The sequence below is a fragment of the Pagrus major genome, chromosome 3, assembly GCF_040436345.1.
Source record: "Pagrus major chromosome 3, Pma_NU_1.0".
NCBI classification, from domain to species: domain Eukaryota; kingdom Metazoa; phylum Chordata; class Actinopteri; order Spariformes; family Sparidae; genus Pagrus; species Pagrus major.
The window spans coordinates 4,660,223-4,679,668 of record NC_133217.1 but is presented as its reverse complement, the minus strand read 5'-3'; the positions used below and the strand labels follow the sequence as shown (position 1 = coordinate 4,679,668).

Sequence of the window (19,446 nt, the reverse complement as noted above, 5' to 3'; positions counted from 1 at the left end):
AGGAGGTGAAAGAAGCAAAGAAAGAGGATGAAATAATTAGAAAAAAAAAGAGACAGCTGGGAACTAACACCACCATGATGATATCAAAACCACTGTACCATGACAATCTTACCATGTCACCAAGCAACAATCCTAGTCAGTATAGGGCAAAATGTACACTTATATACACACAAAGTCACAAACAGTCATGCATGCTGTCAGAGGAACTCACTCTCTGTCACACTCACACACTCACACACACACACACACACACACACACACACACACACACAGATGGAAAGTGAATTGCGAAAGTCGTAGAAAGTTTATATGGAAGTCAAACAACCAACTTCAGCAGAGTTTAAAGTACTGACTCGGGCAGAATGTTATTGAAAATAGAGGAGACATCCGCAATAAGCTTATGCTGAGGGAATACTGTATATAGTATAATCCAATATCGACTGCTTAACACCTGGTTTAGGTTTTTTGTGTGTTTTCAAGTGAAAGGGGCATGTGCCGTATGATGCAACATTTTATACAGCCTATGACTTAAATATTGCATAGAAAAACCCTCTGCTGGCATTTTCCAAAAAATGTTGAGGCTTTGCTGGGCTGTGAAATACCTTTTGCTGCAGACTCAGATTCAAAGGAAACACCTGTTCAAGGCCACTCTCACAAAACCAGAGATTGGAGTTACAACACATCCTGATGCTGTTGTCTCATAAATTGTTCTTTGTTTGATTGAGGTAAACAAGGAAAATTAATTACCGTTTCATTAACAGCCCACAGTCTAAATATTTCATATGACATTGAATTTGGTGTGATCCTGTTCAACTATTTAACATCCTACCTTATCTGTGTGCTGTGTGTGTGTATGGGAAGGACACATACATACACGGACAGTAAACAGCACAGCACTGCAGGAAAAAATTCAAATAGAGGTAATATGATCCTAAATTTTACACACTTTACACATTTTTCTGTAATATATAATGAGACAATTCGAGCTGCAACGTATTTAGTCCAGTTAGAGTTTTTTGAGATTGCTAAGACACGTTACTTGAAATTATGCTCCATTTCCCAAAAGTCTAAACAAAAAATTCATAACTGCATGCTCATCTTCACAAACTTTAGACATCCGTGTCCAAAACTCTCGATTCAAAACCATGTAATCTTACATCTAAAGCAAACTTTGCCTTCATGCATCACACAAGAGACATCATCGATTGAGACAAACTGTAATCAACTGGTTGCAGCTTCTTAAATGTAAGAATTTTTGCTTTTCTTTGTCATTTAAGATAGTAAATAAGGAGTCTCTTCTTTCTTTCTTTCTTTCTTTCCTCCCTACCTTCCTTCCCTCTTCAGCTAGAATGAACAGATACGAATAAATGAGCTTCCTTACTGTCAGATTTCCTTCCAGTTACATTTTGAGTGTGTCTGGGTCTGTCAGATTATACATGGCTTAAATCCATGGCTAAAATACTGAAGCTTAAAATACATTCTTAAATGGCAGTGACTTTTGAGACAAAGCTGATTAAGTTCTAAGTAAATATTGGTACAGGTGGGTATAAGTTTTTAGAGTTCCCTGGTAGTGGAGCCCCATCAGCTACTATTCAGTGGCTCAATGATAACACCTAAGGGGCTTTGAAGCTTTGAAGCTGAAAGTGAGGTGATTTTTAGGCTTGCTTCATTTCTGTAAATGTGACAACTTGGGTGATTCGAAGTCTGTTTTATTCTGCATAAACAGCCAATGCAGCAAATTTACACACATTAGCCTGTAGCTAGCTGACAATGCAAACCAATCAAAGTTTGTGTGTGTGATTTTTATGTGACAGTATAGAACTACATAGTAGTTCGTCTAATTTTTTCTGTGTTCTGCTTCTTTCATATGACCCCTTCTATATTTTCATGGTATGGAGTCCTACATCTTAAAGAAAATTGCAAACTTTTCCACTGAACTTAAAATATGGCTAACCTGCTGGTGAATTGTTCCCTCAATCCATGTCGATTTGGGCACAGACTGAAGCTACATCTGCCACAGCTTGGCCTTTGTCTGGGACACAGTATGACTGCAGTGTTACTGCTCCGAGAGGAGGAAAGAATTCAAGTGCTGCCGGATCAGACTGCAGCAGAATTAGTGCTATGAGCTCAAACAATAACGCGCACACCCCTGTGAACACACAAAAACATTCACCCGAGCAGCAGCAGCCTCAGTCTCGTTACGCTGACTACACACAAGCACACGCTCGCAAACAACCGCGCACACACTCATTTCATTTCCGTTTCTCAGCCGGTCTAATTTTGAGTTTTGTCAGAGCACATTATTACTTTTTCAATTCCAACAATAACCCCCTACTTCCTCTCCGTCTAGCTCTTCCCCCTCTGTCTTCACCCCAACTCTTGTTCTCTTTTGTGTTGCCTCTCTGATGATATTCTACAGAAATCAATTTGCATTTATGGTATACTCAGTGAGTCACAGCGTATATAATGCACCTGTACATACACAAACAAGCACAAGGTCAATCACAGTTTCTCATCAATGTACCGCATTTTTCAGCTCAAACTGTCCTTCTTGCACCAAAGATGCTCATTCACTGATGCTGTTTATCTGTCTTGCTCTCTCTTTCACTCAGATCACCCCCACCCCCCACACACATCCACCAAAACCATGAATATTCATTAGCATATTCTGTGGGATCATGATGAAATTTTCTCAGGGCCAACTATGCTTGTGTGTGTGTGTGTGTGTGTGTGTTAAAATGGATGCCTTGAATGCTGAAGGGTATTTCTGTCCTGTAAATAATTCTGCACCAACTTAGTAGAAGCACACACACTGACACTCATACATGAACGCACAACCACACAGACGCACTCAGAGGTTGTCAGTGGAAATATCTCCACAACACACAGTATACACCTTATATGATTTTTCTACTGCCTGTATTAGTGTGGCATACTATAGCTGCGTAGTTTTTCCATTATATTTCACTCATGGTACTATATAACACGGTTTGGGTAATAAAAGTGTGCTGAAACAGCACCCTTCCAATACTTGCCCTATTTCAAATGGTGTTTGTAAGATTGGCTATGCTGTTGCTACATTTACACATGTCAAGAGAGGTTTATTTGTATGCATCAAAATCAGTCACGCAGTGGATCTGTAGGCCCACATCCACAATGGTTCCCAGTCCATTCCACTAAATAAACAATCCCAAGCTCCACTGGCCTCTACTGTAGTTGTTCTAGGTAAGTTAGACAACTTTCTGTCATCTGCCACAGTGACATCTTTTCCCAACAGCGACAGCTTCAGTACACCAAGGAAGGATACCATCCTATTTCTTTGAGATATATGAAAGAAACTAGAATGCAAAATAAAGTGAAGGAATTGCGTCCTCAATATAAAGAAGAGATTCAAGTCATAAGAGGCAGCAAGGAATATTAATCAACATTGCTTCTTCACTGCCGGGTAATTTTATTCACCATTACTGTCACACTTATGTCCATGCCAACTACAAAATGTAGTATTATTCGTTCTGCAAAGAGCTTATATAAAGCTGCCATGCACACTTGATTAATTATTGCCTGCAAGACTCACTTTTTGAAAATTAGTTCATGGAAAATCAGAGGTTATTTGATACAAGCTTAGTGGTAGTAGTAAATGTTTCTAAAGAGCTCTGTTAGCTGAGCTTAGCTACTTTGAACCTAAGCTGATCGTGATGGTGTTCAGACTGAGCTGAAACGTAGTAACATCCATTTATTTCACTATGACCATTTAAGATTTTAAAAATGAAACAACACACTGTGATGGTAATCAAGGTACAACGTTCTTACTATATCAGTTGTTGCTATGGATACAGCCTGCCTTGTCATTATAACAGGTCCATGAGCCATATCTTTAATCAGGATGGATGGATGGATGGCTGTATAATACAAAGCACACTATATTGCTTTCATGACATTGTAGTAACCCTCAACCTCAAAATGTAGTCCTGTGAGTACTCGTTCCTTATAAGGTGCAAAATGTCAGAATTTTAGTTGAAAACTTTTAAAGATTAAGTAAAATTAACAACAGAATATGAAGAAGTAACAGTTTTGAAGATGTGTCAAAGATGTCTATGGTCCATCTGAGACTGAAAAAGTTAGCTGCTCAGTGGTCCAAAACTTCTTTGCTAACGGTTTACACAAAACCCACACTCCCCTAGTGCTCCCAGCTCCTTGTCCAGGCAGAGTATGGACAGTATCTATGAAAGGACCACTAACTGCACAGCTAACTGAGCTAACAAGCTAACAGCAGTTACAGTTACTCTGGTAATATGCTGCCCCCTATTTGTTGGAGTATTAATTCAACAGGTGGCCAACTATTACGTATTGCACCTTTAATATTTATAAATTTGGGGTCAACTCATACCAACTGCATTCCAACGTGATGTCCCTCCAAACCACTAGAACCCTCATCTGGGGACTGTCATGGCATTAAATGTTCCTAGAGGCAGTCTTTTTTGTGCCTGTAAGGGGAACACCTTGACAACAAATACTGTTATTTTTCAGACCATGTCAAAGGTTTGTTAAGTCATCTCTAACATATTAAGTTTTATTATATCGCAAGGTCTGCTAAGTTTGCAGTTGGTTTCTGCACTCAAGGCCATAGCGGCTTCAAGTGGCAGCAAATCATGAAACCATCACATTCATATTTACACCTTAGGGTAAATTATATTAACCAATCGCAATGAACCAGAATAGTCTCGGTGTAAAATATCCACTATGGTGTGCACCTGAATTCTATGGCTCAATGTCGGAACAAAATGCGGTCTATTAATTTCCTCTATAAAGACTGGAGATGAATGTGAACACGGAGTTAAAAATGGAAGTACTAACACTTCACCATTTTGAGTGAGTACTCTATCCTAGTCTATTCATAATTAATGCACACTAATTGAAGCACAGTCTGTACTTACCTATGAAAATATGTGATTATGTTTACATTTATGTTATTTTAAAAATAAAGGGACAAGATTGTACATAAACAGTAAGAAAGAAAGAGAGAGAGAGAGAAGGAGAGGGAGAGAGAGAGAGAGAGAGAGAGAGAGAGAACACATTTCCTGGTGATATTGCTAAAAGCCCTGCATTTCAAGTCATTTGATTGCATGGCTGAATAATTGATAGAAAGCTATTACGGTTGGTATGAATGCCTCTGGGTGTCACCACACACACACACACACACACACACACACACACACACACACAATAAAGAATACTTAAGTACACGACTCTGTGTGTGCATATGAGCGTTTTTCTGTGTGTATGGTATTTTTTTGCATGGTGTTTGTACGTGGGAGATGGGTGTGAATAGTTGTGTATGTGTGTGTGTTTCTGAGATGGTGTGAACGTATTAGTAGCTTAGCTCCTCTTAGCCTTACTGACAGAGTGACAGAGACATTGCTAATCCAGCACTGACAAGTTGCCATTTCCCCCTCTCCCCTCTTCCTTCCCTCCTCGCCTCCCCCTCCTCCTTCCCTAGACCCAAATTACACGTCACTGTTCAGTGAGGTATGTTGCGCAACAATTCAGCACATTGTTTGTTGCTCTGTCTTGTGATGTTAGAAATATGGACTGTACTTATTTGGCAGTGTCTGTTGTCAACAAAATGATCACAGACAAAAAAATGACATAATTGGTGACTGGATTTAATGCAACCCTGTTAGTTGACGTCTGTACACTGGATTTCATCACTTTCTTTCCCCTTCAATCTTAGTCAGTCATTCACCGATGTATAATGTAAAATCTATTGGACTTGTAATTGAAGACATTTCAGCGGTCATTTAATATGCGTTATAATTTCTACTGATAGAAGAAATCCTTATGATAATGATGCATCACTTTATGACAGTACTGCATAAAGCAATGATGTGAAATATTGAGATGCTGTGTTTGGCAAAAGAAGTCTTAAGTCAGGCTACATAGCAGATGACAAAATGGCTTAGTCTTTGCCTATTTGCCTGGTGGTTTTTGTGGAGCTTCATACTATTTTCATTATATCTCAGTAAGGGGAACTACAGTGTCTGCTGATTTTGCTTCTTTCATCTGTTTGGTACGGATTCCTCCTCATTTGTGTTCGGTTGGATGGTATGAATAAAAGAGAGAGAGCCTACATGGGTAAGCTTGAAAGTCAGATGTGCCCCTTGGATTTATGGAAACAGCACAGAAAGAAACGCCAGGCTGTTATTCCCAATCTCCTTCTTAATGAATCTGCCACCAGTTTCCACACAGCTGATCCATGACGGCCTTAACCTGACATCCATAAGCAGGAAATTTGCCAAAACATCTTTAATGACACTGCTGCTTCAAGATTTTGCTCATTATTTGTGAAGTCTGCTGAATCCTTAGATTAGCCTTCAAACACTAATGATATAGTGAACTGCTTCGATGATTTGTGCACAACTGCTTTAGATAATGTTGCTCCCACTAAAACGTACAGTGTATTTAAACCCAAATCACCTATCGTTTCATCTTAGATTACTTAAAGGATTCTTGGCCTGAAAAGGGAGTGTAGCAAGGCAGAGAGATAGAGGAAGAAGTCAAAGCTGTCAGTACACTGAGCATATCAAATTTTTATTACAATCTGATGTGAAATTAAAGATGTAATATCAAAATGTTTTTCAATCTCTTAACCTCTAACCAGCACAAAACGATGTTCCTATTGAAGAACACTGATCGTTAAGTCAACCCTGGTTCTCCAGATGTACTAATTACCTCAAATGCAGACCTAGGCCGGATACTTTGCATGCTTTTAAGGAAATTACCTTTCATCAATTAATTGAAACAATTTCACAAATGACACCATTATCAAGTTGAGTTTCGATTATAAACATTTTTTTATCTTCTGGATGTGTTGCCAATTATTTTAAGACTCTTTCTATCCAGCCACTCTTAAAAACCTGACTCTGGTCCCTTTGACCATAATCAATTGTTGATGTCTTGATCAGTAATAATGATTTTGAGAGATTTCAAGGCTTTCAGGCTACTGACTGCACAACACAGAGACTGCCCATGTAAGAGTTATCAATGATATCTTGATGATGGCTGATGCAGGTGAATGCTCAGTGTTGCTTCTGATTGATCTTAGCAATTCTTTTGATACTGTGAATCACAGCATTATTATGGAAATGTTTAGAACATGGGCTGGTATCCCCTGGACTGCCCTCTAGTGGTTGCCTTCATACTTTTCGAACGGAAAATTTGTTATGCTGTAGATGGCTTTATCCCCTCTCAAGCAAAATCTCTGTATGAGGTGCCACAGGGATCCATTCTAGGACCATGCATTTCCCTGTTATTTCCTCTCTTTAGGCCAAATCATCAACAGGTATGAGATTGCATTTCATTTGCTGAGCAGATGACGCTCACCTGTGTAATTGCCTAGCTGTGGTTAAGGATTAGATGGCAATTCCTAAAATTTTCTTCAGCTTAACTCCTCCAAAACGCACTCTAGCTCAACATGTTGTACCCACTGCTAAAAACCTTAGCAGAACTTGATTTGTGATGTCCGTGTTGCTTATGTCTTTCGTCTTCAGGAAAATGTTGAGAATTAGATAACTTATTACTTTTAATGATTTCCAGTTATTGAGCCAGCTGTGATCACTTCTCGTCTGGATAAAGGTAATGAGGCCTTGGCTTCAGAAAAGCAACCGCCAGACTTTCACCTAGTGTGATCATTTCTCTCCTATTTTAGCTTCCCTTCACTTGTTTCTGGTCTATTTCAGAATTGATTTTTAAAATTTTATTCTTGACTTTTGATGCCCAGCATGGTATGGCATTGAGCTTCCTGGCTGAGCCTCTAAATCATTACTTACCAACCCATAGCTTCATATCCTCTGATAAGGCCATGTTAGTTGTTCACTAGTCAAGGCTGAATGTCGACGGTGATGGGGCTTGTTAGTGCTCCAAACCTTTGGAATAGCTTACCTGAGGAACTTTACTGCCTTCTTTTATGCTTTCTGTCAAGACTTACTTTTACCATGTGTTTTTTTCTTGATTTTTTTTCTTTACTTTTCACAGTTTTATTTGACATTAATACTCAGTCCTTCCAGAAAAATGCGGAGTTTTTTTGTGATTGTTGCGGGGAAAAATCCTTGATTATGCGGCACGTTTTCTTAAAAAATGCGATGGAATACGCGGGATATTTATGCAATTTTATGCGATGAAATTGCAGGAATTTGCAAAAATTGCAGGAACTTGTAAAAACTGCGGTTTGATGAATAAGAAAAAAAAAAGTGATTACCCCCAACACTCTTGTTACTAGGCTCACTTGGCTACTACCTTAATGTAAAGAGTCATTTCTAATAATAAGCAAGCATACTACATCACAGAAAGTGCTGGGAATAATTAAGCTCTCAGCTTTCTGATGACATCATTTCATAACGTTCCCAAGGCAACAGGAGGAAAATGGCTGCTCTTGTGTGAAGTAAACGCAACATTTTTCAACTTTCTGCGAAGATATATGTGACTTTTTTGCAACGAAAATGCGGGGATTATGAAATCATGCAAGCTTATTTTGCGCGGAAATAGGCGACTTATGCGGCCAAAGCGCGGCGTTTTTCTGGAGGGACTGAATACTGATATTTTGACTTTGTTTTTGATTGCTATCCTGCTGTGTTCTATTTGTCCTTGTTTGTGAAGCACTTCCTGAAGGTAGTTTTGAAAGGTGCTATGTATATGCAGCTATTATTTTATTCATTATTATCATTTTTGTAGTAGTAGTAGCAGTAGTAGTTTATATCTAAACCACAGTGTTGGGGAGACTTAAACTATATGTAGTTGAACTACATAGCTTAACTACAATTTGCTGTAACTTGCTGGTAGTTAAACTACTTTCATATTTTGTGCTGCGTCAAGTATTTCAACTACTTTTTGGGTCATTTTTTGTAGTTTAACTACTCAATTTACAAACTACAATTTTGGCCAATAACATGAAATATTTTTTTATAAAATAAAGACCTATATAATATAAATTTTATTTTATTTTTCTTTGAAAAAAGGCATGAAACATGTCATGACGTGCTAAGCCGACGCTGCCTCTGATTGGCTTGCCCTGGCAGCACTCAAATGCTTCACAGAGTTGGTGGGTCTTTATGCCCAGGAAGGCAGTGCTCATATGGCACAAGCACGTCATGGACAACCCTCCCACTACCCCCGATGCGCCCCCAAACGCGCCAGCCCAACCATGGCCATATTTGAGCTTGTACATGTTGGATATAGATGGCTTTTTAGTGTTGGTAAAGATGTTTTTAGTGCCAAACGGAACCAGCTGTCTGATAAAAACTTTGAGAGACTGCTCATGTGTCGTGTCAACAAGCGATTCTGCCCAGGCATCTAGTTCTAGTGCCTAAGTGTTAGTGCCTCTGAAGTTCCTGTGATGTTGACCAAACATGTCAGCTTTTGTTCTTTAAAAAATAAAACTTGAGTTGAGAGGCATATTTCTGCTGGCATGTGAATTTTTTGTAGGCTATTATATTTTGTTTCATATACACCATATGTTGATTTATTTAACGCTGAGTTAAATGAGTATAATGAGTATAAGTAGTTGCTAAAGCTACTTTTTTTAGCAGTAGTTTTACAAACTACATTTCTCCAGGGGTAGAAATGTAGTTTGTTCAAACTACTGCCAGGCTGAACTACATGTAGTTTTACAAGCTACGCTTGCAAAGTAGCTTCCCCAACACTGCTAAACCAATGGCCACCAGCCAGTATTCAATATCTTCTCCATGTACGGACTGACTACAGGAGGGATCTGAGCTATGTCTATAGAACACATTTATCTACTGCAGTGTTCAAGCAAAGATCCAATAGGGAGCACCTGGCCTGGATTGTGCTGTTTGTTTGATCAGGTTGGGCTCCAGCTGTTATCAGTATAGTCCTTTCCACTGTTATCACACATAAATATTGGCGTGAATACTCCCAATGTGTGTCCTTGAACCTTGTTGACAGAGTCCCCCAAGTCACTGCTGATGACAGTTAGTCTGAGTACAGCAGTTTCCCAGAGGTGGATGCTATGATGATCTACACCTTCTGTGTTCCCATTGATAGTAAGTAATTCATTGCCTTCTTTCTTCATAGCAGTTGGTGGTATCTCTCTTGTTTATCAGTTGTGTTTGAATCACTAAGGAGTGCACGTACTGCGAACTGATAGTCCTCCAAGTTCAATACTGTGAATCCGCCCCCTCTCTCATGGGAGTATGGAGATGTTCAGGTCCCCTCTGAGAAGTATAAGTGCCTTCTCCTGTGTGTTAAGGGATGGTGCTCTTCTGGATGGCTGACTCTGTGTTGCTTATCAGATCTACAACCGGAATGCATTCAGGTGGAGCAGCAAAGTTCGATATCTTAACTAAATCACTGTCTCTGCCTGGGAAGTTTCAGGTCATTGATGTCACTTGGCAGTCATATGAGAGTCATTGGAATAATATAGAGGGAGGTATAAAGAGTCATGATTATGCAGCTTTAATGAGGTCTCAGTCTCAACTCAAGTCTTATGGAAAACTTCAAGGTGTACCTGTATTTATGTTATATGCCCGTATTCTTTGTATTTGTATGTGAATTTAAGGTTATTGTTATTTAGTAGTTTATTTCAATACATAGTCTTACAGTAACCAAGGAGCTCAGGTGGACAAAATGTTTCGTTGGGCTTTAAGGGCACCCATGAATATATTCATGGTCTAGCATAGCATTCCTATAACACTGATGGACTCTTTATAGACAGTTCAGAAACAGATGATCAAAATCGAAACAGCAGAACAAGAGATATCATTTGTTTTATTCCATCCATTCTTTTCACTTTTCCTTAAGACCTGTAAAAACACTTCAGTGTGTAAAATGACCCTTTAAGGCTGACAAACTGTTCCAGTGATGACTTGGTAATAGTTCTAATACTGCAAATCATACTTAACATCCATCTGTAACACTATCTGTGTCTCTGTGTCTCTGTGACTCGGTAGATGTTTGGCTCGCTTTAACAGTCACTCATCTATTCTGGCTCACTGTTATTTAGTGAGCTTGCATACTAGCACCAATGGGGGGCAATAAGCCATTGGGACACAACCATATGGACTTGCAAAGTAAAACAAGAGCTGTCAGTGGCTGAGGGCAGTATAAATGTGCAGATTGTGGGTGTGATTCTCAGTAGGATTGATTGTACAAGCAACCCTCTCCATAACAGGGAGTTATTTACATATATTTGATGAAAATATAGAAAAGGATAATGGCGCTTTAATCTAATAATTATCACATGTTTACATTATACACAGGACAAGAGAATATTTAACAAGATGTTGTGAATATATTATTTATTCGAGCCTGCAGTCTGCCTGCTGTTGTAATTTATAATTCTTCAAACTTGTTTTAAAGAAAATTGTACAATACTGTACACACACACGTGGCTAGATTTGCATCCACCTACACTAGATGGTGATGTATGTTGGAACAAATGCATAAAGTAAAACAGTGTTCTTCCTAAGCCAACGCACTGCAGTGTTGCATAGCTTACAACACTACGTACACAGACCATCTAAACCCAGCCCGGAATCCAAAAATAAACAATAGCATACAGTAAATTCTGTATATGTGCCTCTCTCCCACACACACTTTTAATTAGAAAGGAAAGCATAAAAGACACACACACACACACACACATACATTGTAAGCACACGCTATACACAAGCATTCCTGAACTGCCTGCCTTATATGCTTTCACATACACACACTTATGCATGCGCAGTCTGTCTGTCTCTCTCGCAGACGCACATATACACATAAATTATACGAAGGATTTTCTTCCAAATCGAAATATTTTGTTTTCGAAAAGCATTATATGGAGTCATTGTTAGTAAAAACAAACTAATTGCTTGTATTGTATATTGTACTGTTTTCATCGTTTGTCTTCATTTTGAGACATGTTCCAATCGAACTAGGTTGCACCTTTTTAATGGATTTTCAATTTTGAAGAAAACTCTTCATATACAGTCATGCACATACACATACAGGTTAGGTCATCCATACCTCGACAAATGGGAGCAGGAAAGTCCCAGACGGCGGTGTTTCCAGCATTGGTAATGCATGTGAGTGTGGCGTGGCCGTCTAAGACGTAACCAGGAACACAGCTGTACCGCACTCGGTCTCCCACAGCGAAACGGCCGCCACCACTTAGCACCGCTTTAGGTGGGATACCAGGGTTTCCACAAGATGTACTGTGAAGTTCTGTAGAGGAACAGAGAAAAAGATAAGAGAATAAGGGAGACTGATTTAGGCTTTTTCTATTTCTTTTTTGATTTAATTGTACTAAAATGTTTAATTATGCATTTCCCCTTACTCAACCATCACTCAGCCAAATAATATACCCAGCTCCTGTGCAGTCATGCATCCAATCCAGAGACTGCTCTGGAGAACTTACAGCCCCAGTCCACACACTGCGTCTACCATTAAAATCACAGTTTCATTGGCAAATAATAAAGACATCTGCATTGTGATGATGCAGTTTAAACACCTACACATTGTCACAGCCTCTTCAAATTTCTTACCCCGAGCACATATATAGGAAGGTCCTTAAGCTTATAGTTCTTTGTAATACGTAAAGCCTAGCATTAGAGCTGTAAAAGAATATCTTGACTGCACTCCCAGTCAAAGCAGACTAAACCTAGCCCCAGAGAAAGGGAGGGAGACAATATCAGAGTGTTTTATAGTTAATCACATTATTCCCTCTAGATACATTAACAGTTCTGTGCCTAAGACATATGCACAAGTGTGCATATAAACATCCATACACACAAACACACACAGCAGAGAGAGGGAGAGAGACAGAGGGAGAGACAGAGAATGGGGTATTACGAGCCATAAACCAGGAAGTAGATGGGAGAACAGGGACCAACTCCAGCCTTATTGTTTGAACTTGATTGATACAACTATGAAACTGTTGAGACAGATAGGGGGTTAGGGAGGGGGTAGAGGGAGACAGACAGATTGGGTGAGGGGGAGGCAAAAACAGAGAGGCAGAAAGAGGGGGAGGTAAAAAAAAGGGGAAAAAAATACGAGAGAAAGACAGAGACAGAGGATGTTCAACATGATAGATAGCGCTGTGAAACTACTCAGACAGACTAGGGTGGAGAGAGAGGGGAGAATGGGGAAAGTTAAAAGCGGAGGGAAAAGGAAAGAAAGGGAGAAATCAACAGTGGTATTGAGAATGATTATGCTCAGTATGCTCCTAAATGAGAGGTGGGGATAGAGCTGCACTTTTTCTCAAAATGTCACCAGAAAGTCTGAAAACCTCACAGCGCTCCGCTCCTCAAACTTCAGAAATATTGCTCAATAATCTTTGGATGAAAAGCTCAAGTACAGCTGCAGGGGAAGCGCCTCCATGCTAACGGCAGAAAATGTGTAATTATTATTCACAAAGCAGTCAGCGAGTAGAGAAGTTTTGATGTCAGCAAATGAACCGGTTGATTCTTAGACTGGTTGGCTGATTGACTCATTTTTACAATGACTTTATTGTCATACCTATTCAATTACACCCTCCTCTCTTTCTCAACTCTCTCTGCCTCTGTATATCTACAGTGCTGCTGCTTACTCGAAGGATTATGTGGGCATTCTGCATTTCTCAGCGGACGCACACAAACAGTCTTTGAGTTTCATTTAAATGAAACTTGCTACCTTTTTATTATTAGCACCCATCTTGAGATGAGGTGATGTGATGAGGTTCACTAGACCAAAGCTTGTGGATCATTTAAAAATAGATAAACTAAAACAAAAAATAACTTAATAACAAAAATAACTTTGCCTCTAAATGAATTTCCACCACAGAAAAGAGCACCCAAGTATCCCCTCATGTGCAATTAGTTGATGTAAAGTTTCTTTTTAAGGTTTTCTTTGGAGGATATATTGGATCCCGGAACTCAAAGAGCACAGACAGCATAAACGAGAGAGGAAAATCGTTTTGCTAAAGACCCTGATAGACCCCCCCCTCCCCTTCCATCCACCATCCTCCTTATCTTCACACAGACACACAGTTACAGAGAAATGCACAGTGACAGGACACACTTGGACACCTGAAAACATGCACGTACACACACACATCCAGGGTCATCCATCACTGTGGCGACCCCCCTGTGCTGTATTGTGATTGGATGTCAGGTTGGCCTAGTGTTGCGACCTGTTGGCCTATCGATTTTGCCAGTCAGTGTGGCCCCACTCAGTGTCAGGATGTTTGTTTGCTCAGTGTCCTATCAGACACACATTTACTCTCCTCAACACATACACAAACATACAGCACACTTTTACTTGTTAGCCACTTGGTTTTAATCAGTGCCTCCATCATATTATGTAAATCATCTTTAAGATTATTCCTCTGCTACATTTTCACTCTTTTTATCTCCTTCTTCCTCCTTTTCTCCATCTGTCTCTGACCCATAAGCCTCTACGTTTTATCTTTTATTCCCATATCCCCCTTTTTTTTATCTCTCCCCAGTCTTCCCTCAATGTGTCTTCCTGTTATACTCCACCCATCGCCTCCCTCCTGTTCCCCTTCTCCCTCCTCCTCAACTAAAAACTTTGATGACATGCCAGCTCCTTCCCTCTCCCTCTTTCTCTTTCTCCTGCTCCAACCGTACCACTATATCACCCTTCTGTCCATCCTTACTTTTTCTCCCTAGTTTATTGTGAACATCACATAGTTTCATTACACTAGTTTATTCAGTAGCCGGCAGCTATACCACACTCCTTTCCATGCTTTATTGCTGCCTGCTCTCTTTTATTTATTCTCTCTTACCATCACCTCTTCCTCTCTATTCTCTTTCTTTATCTATCTCTGCCTCTCTTCCCCTGTCTCTGTCTCTCCCCAGTTTACCATAACTATGATTTCAGTCTCAGTTGCTTCATTACAAGCTGCTGCTTTTATGGGCCATCTGTAGAACTATCTGCATTAGTCACACACACACATATAGGGGTACATAGAGGCCTGCATGTAGAGCAGACACCAGCATGCAGATACTCACTCTCTCTCTCTCTCTCTCTCTCTCTCTCTCTCTACCCCACATATACACTTTCACACACACAAAACCATTTACCTGCCTTTTATCCCTCCCTAGATAAGCAATTACAGCGGAGTCCAGGTACAGGGAGCACGAGACGGAAGAACCAAGATGGGAGAAAATAACCGAGTGGTGGGTGAAAAGCAACGTGCAAGAGGAAAGAGAGAGTGCTGCCATGCTTTCAGAGTTTTTAGTGAGACAGATGACGCTGCAGACTGGAAGATTGGGGAGGGGGAGTGAAGGACAGTGAAGACAGAGAGAGACAGAGAGGGAGACAGACAAAGCAAAGAGTGGCACAGCCTGAGAGGGATGATTCAATGAGTTTGGAGGTTTTACACCTCCGTCAGCACTAACTTCTATAAAAGATGAACCAAGTTTTATGCCGGAGCATAATAGATGTTGAAGCGCTTGAAAATAAAGCATAGAATCTGTTACAAGAAACCACGTACATGGATTTCCATTAACTACATCTGAAAAATGATTTTCAGAAATTCTTTTCAAGACATTTCCCCATAAAAGATGTAAGGTTTATAAGGACTGTTACAGAACAGACAAATGAGTCCTGAGGTCTGTAACAAACTGATATGTGGTCTGGGGCACTTAGATCTATAAAAGGCTTCACTGGTTGTCAACGTCCGAGTCAGTGGCCTGTCAGTTTGATTTAATCAACACTTTGACCAACTCTTTTTATAGACTTGTGGAGAACTTGTGTCATAAAACATTTTTAGTCTGTTAGGTTAATGAAATTTTACGGCGTAAGCTGTGCATCATTTTTTGTGGTCAGGTGGCCTCCCCCTGACAATACCAGAAGCAAAAAACACAATGGCATCAGTCTGTTTATAGTAATATTACTATTAAGATCCCACACTGTTCATTCAGTTTGCATCACAAGAATTCATTTTTTTTCACACTAACACTTAATACATGTGGAGTAATCTTGTGTTTAAGGTCATGCAACTTCATAGGAAACACTATATTTTTTATACGTCATTGTTATTTTGAGGGCATGTTTTTTTAAATCCTTTAAGAAGCAGGTCCAGAGTAGAGCTGTTGTTTATTTCCACTTGGCTTTGTATCACACATCACTTTGGATTATTTGCTTTTGTGTCTAAGGGTTTATTTTGGAGGCAGAAGTCAGACAAGCAGATATGAAAAGTTAGATACTTCCTCTTGTTTCATTTTAGCTCTCACAGTGTCTCAAAATGTGTGAATATGAAATGTGAACAAAATGTTTTTCAGCCTGACATCTGCTTTCTGATACAAGATTGACAATTATGATTTACCATTAGCAATTGAATGAGAAGCCTCTTGAGTTGCTGGAGTTAAATGTCATTTGGAATTTATTGTGAACTGGCGAGAAAAAAGAAAATATCTTTACGTTGGTACATTCGCAATATGAAAGGGGGGAAAAAAATAAACATGCTGCAACTTTATCATCTCAAAGATGGCAATAAGGACTTTAAATTTGGTAGTTTTGGTCATTTAGCCCTTTCAAGTTTGATATTTCTTACAATGCAATGCAATGCAAATACAACCATTTTTATTAGTCATGCAATTGCATATTAGATGCAAATATAAACAGCATTTGTTTCTTCTTGCATACAGTGTTACCTAGTATAGGCACAATTCAACTTCAAAGCAAGCAGCAATTTTAATATGTTGTGACTAATATGCCCATAAACATGCACATTTTCATAACATTCCATTTACAGAGCAAAAATTTCAGAAAAGTTCTGCTGAGGTTTGAAGGGTTATGTTGGAGTTTTGAAAACAGCAGAGTGTTATGGTTAAAAAAAAAAAAGAAGGCATTTTTGACCCCATTTTGCTCAACTATAATACGTCCGTATGTTTGTTATACTGACAGTGGAAAATGTTTGTGCCTCAAACAATCTCTCCATTGTTCGAAAGTTGCTGCAGCGCTGTCAAGCAACTGTCATTCATACTGGGATTCAGGCGATTTCTTCAAATTTAAACTATGACAGCTCAACAATAACGGAAAGGATAATATGGAATTATTCTACATGGCTGTGTGTTTTTTAATATGAAAAGATTAATGCCAAGATGAGATATCTGCCATTTGAAAATTGTGACACCTACAAAAGCATTAACATCATAAAATGTAAAACGGCACCAAAAAGCCCAATATTAGGAATCATGCTGAGCAAACTCTGAACAAAAAGAAAGACTGATAGGAAGGAACTCAGGAGGGAACTGTTCTACAAAGTATTTTAAACAAACAATAAATAAGTGTGTTAAACTACTACAAGGCTCTTTCTAATAAAAGCTTTAAGAGTGTGACAGAGATAGCAAAAAACTACTGAACTAAAGTGGAGCTTATAATTGTTCACTGCTTGATAAGGGTAGTCAGGTCAGAGCACACTTCCCTCCTCAGTGTTGATTAAAACACTGGCTCTTTATGGCTTTGAAACGGACCACTACACAACAAGAGGGCAGGCAAGATATGCAATAATGCGAATGGTGAAACAAGCACCCACAGTTCTGGCCTCCTCCAACCATCACCATGAGAAACAGCAGGGAATAAGACTATAGAGGCAGACAAATTCCCTTAAAGACTTGAGTTGACTCCCTGTGGCAAAGCACCAGCAACATAAGTAGGGATTTACCACCATTTTTTTCAATCATGGTCTGGTAAAAAGAAGTAACTTTAAATTAATAATGACTAGAGAATTGCTTACATGGACACAGAAAGATCAAAACTCTAAGAGTAGATTCAGCGCAAGGAAAATGGTCCTTATGACACGAGCACAACGATACTGAAATTTCTAGTGAGAGATCATGTGTTACTTCATCTAAAAAAGATACTTCAGACCATGGCCAGTCGAATGAATCATTGATTTAATCTCTTCCTTCAAAAACCTTGTGAGAAGAATGTGCCAGATAACCATGGCATAAGTTCTACACTTCTCAATGATGAAATGTCTTATTTTAGACAATAGCACCTATAAACAATACGCCTCTGCAGTATTGTGTGAAAATAATGGCCATATTCCACCTCTGCAGAATACATCTGGGTAAGCATTTCAGGTAGTTTATATTGAGTTCCATTTCTGCACCAATCTTCCTCTTGATTTGTGATTACATGACCACTTAACACTGAACGTTCCGAAACGCTCCAACGCAACTCTGCATTTTTGTATAACTTGCAACCCAATGATGTCGGCACAATTAGTCTTCTCTAATCATGTTGCCAAAACACATAGCTTGCCTAATTGGCTCCTAAGGGACTGAGCCAGAGCCACAATTTAGACAGGAAGTGAAGCAAAAAAGGTAAAAAAATAAATAAATAAATAACTAAATAAGACCTAGAAAAGTTTTTTTTTTTTTTCTGTTGTAGTTTACTTTAAAAATGTAATATGTGAGGGAAATCATTTTCAGCGATCAGCAAGCCTCCTGTTCCAATGTTGTTGGCGCAGGAATACAGGAAATAGTGTGTCCTGTTTGTAGTCAGGAGTAGATGTCAGGGTGGTGGATATGTGCCTAATGTATGAGACTTTCCCGCCAAAAACCTGACCTGTCTCATGCCAATTAAAGTTGCCTTTTCCTAAGTATGACGGCTATCGTTGCATAACTATAGCCAACCATTTTAGTTGCCAAACATTGCTTTAACCACTCCTTATCGATGCTGTAGTTGTGATTCCCTGATATTGCAGGAATGTTAATGGATAAACGTTGGCATTAACGTTCAAAGACATTGTCCAATACGGACATTTTGTCTGGGGATAGGTTTGCTTCATCTTTTATGAACCTTTGAACAGAATCAAGGACAGGAACTAACAAGCCAAACACACAAACAGACACATATTAAACTTGCACCTCCCCTCAGAAACTACTTTTGATTGCTAGCTGCTTGGTGATGGTGTAATTATAAGTAATTATGATTAATTATGAAAACATTAATGGAGGGAAAAGGGGACTAAGTGGCAGCATAAGGTGTGTGTGTGTGTGTGTGTGTGTGTGTGTGTGTGTGTGTGTGTGTGTGTGTGTGTGTGTGTGTGCGTGATTCTGAGGGAGAGTTAAACCCAGATAGAGTAACGGCTGTTCAAAGAGATCAGTTAATACACACACAACTGTGTAGCTAATGATTGTAGCTTCTGGTGGAGATCAAACATTATGGACTCGGAGCAGCAGACCACTAATGTCTCTCTGGGTTTATTACACGCCACAACACAGACAATCAAACACACACAGACATATCACTCTCCCTGAAGGTAAAAGCAGCTTGAGGATTGCCTTGATGTTCTCTGTGAACAATAATTATCTGTATTCAATACAGTCATGATGCAGCCTCAGGCAGCCCGGTGTCCATACTGGTGTTGCTCTCCCCAGCCTAAACAGCATATTAGCAGGACCATACATGCTCTCCATAGACATGGTACCTGAC

General features: G+C 39.4%; 1 protein-coding gene across 1 annotated transcript in view; it reads right to left on the bottom strand.

The window, feature by feature from the left end:
- The window catches only part of LOC140993902 (CUB and sushi domain-containing protein 3-like), a 348,249-nt gene that overhangs the window by 194,276 nt on the left and 134,527 nt on the right, over positions 1 to 19,446 (bottom strand). Inside the window, exon 4 of the mRNA XM_073463463.1 lies at positions 12,025 to 12,222. Coding sequence (XP_073319564.1) covers positions 12,025 to 12,222 — 198 coding nt within the window. The remainder of the gene's footprint in view (positions 1 to 12,024; positions 12,223 to 19,446) is intronic.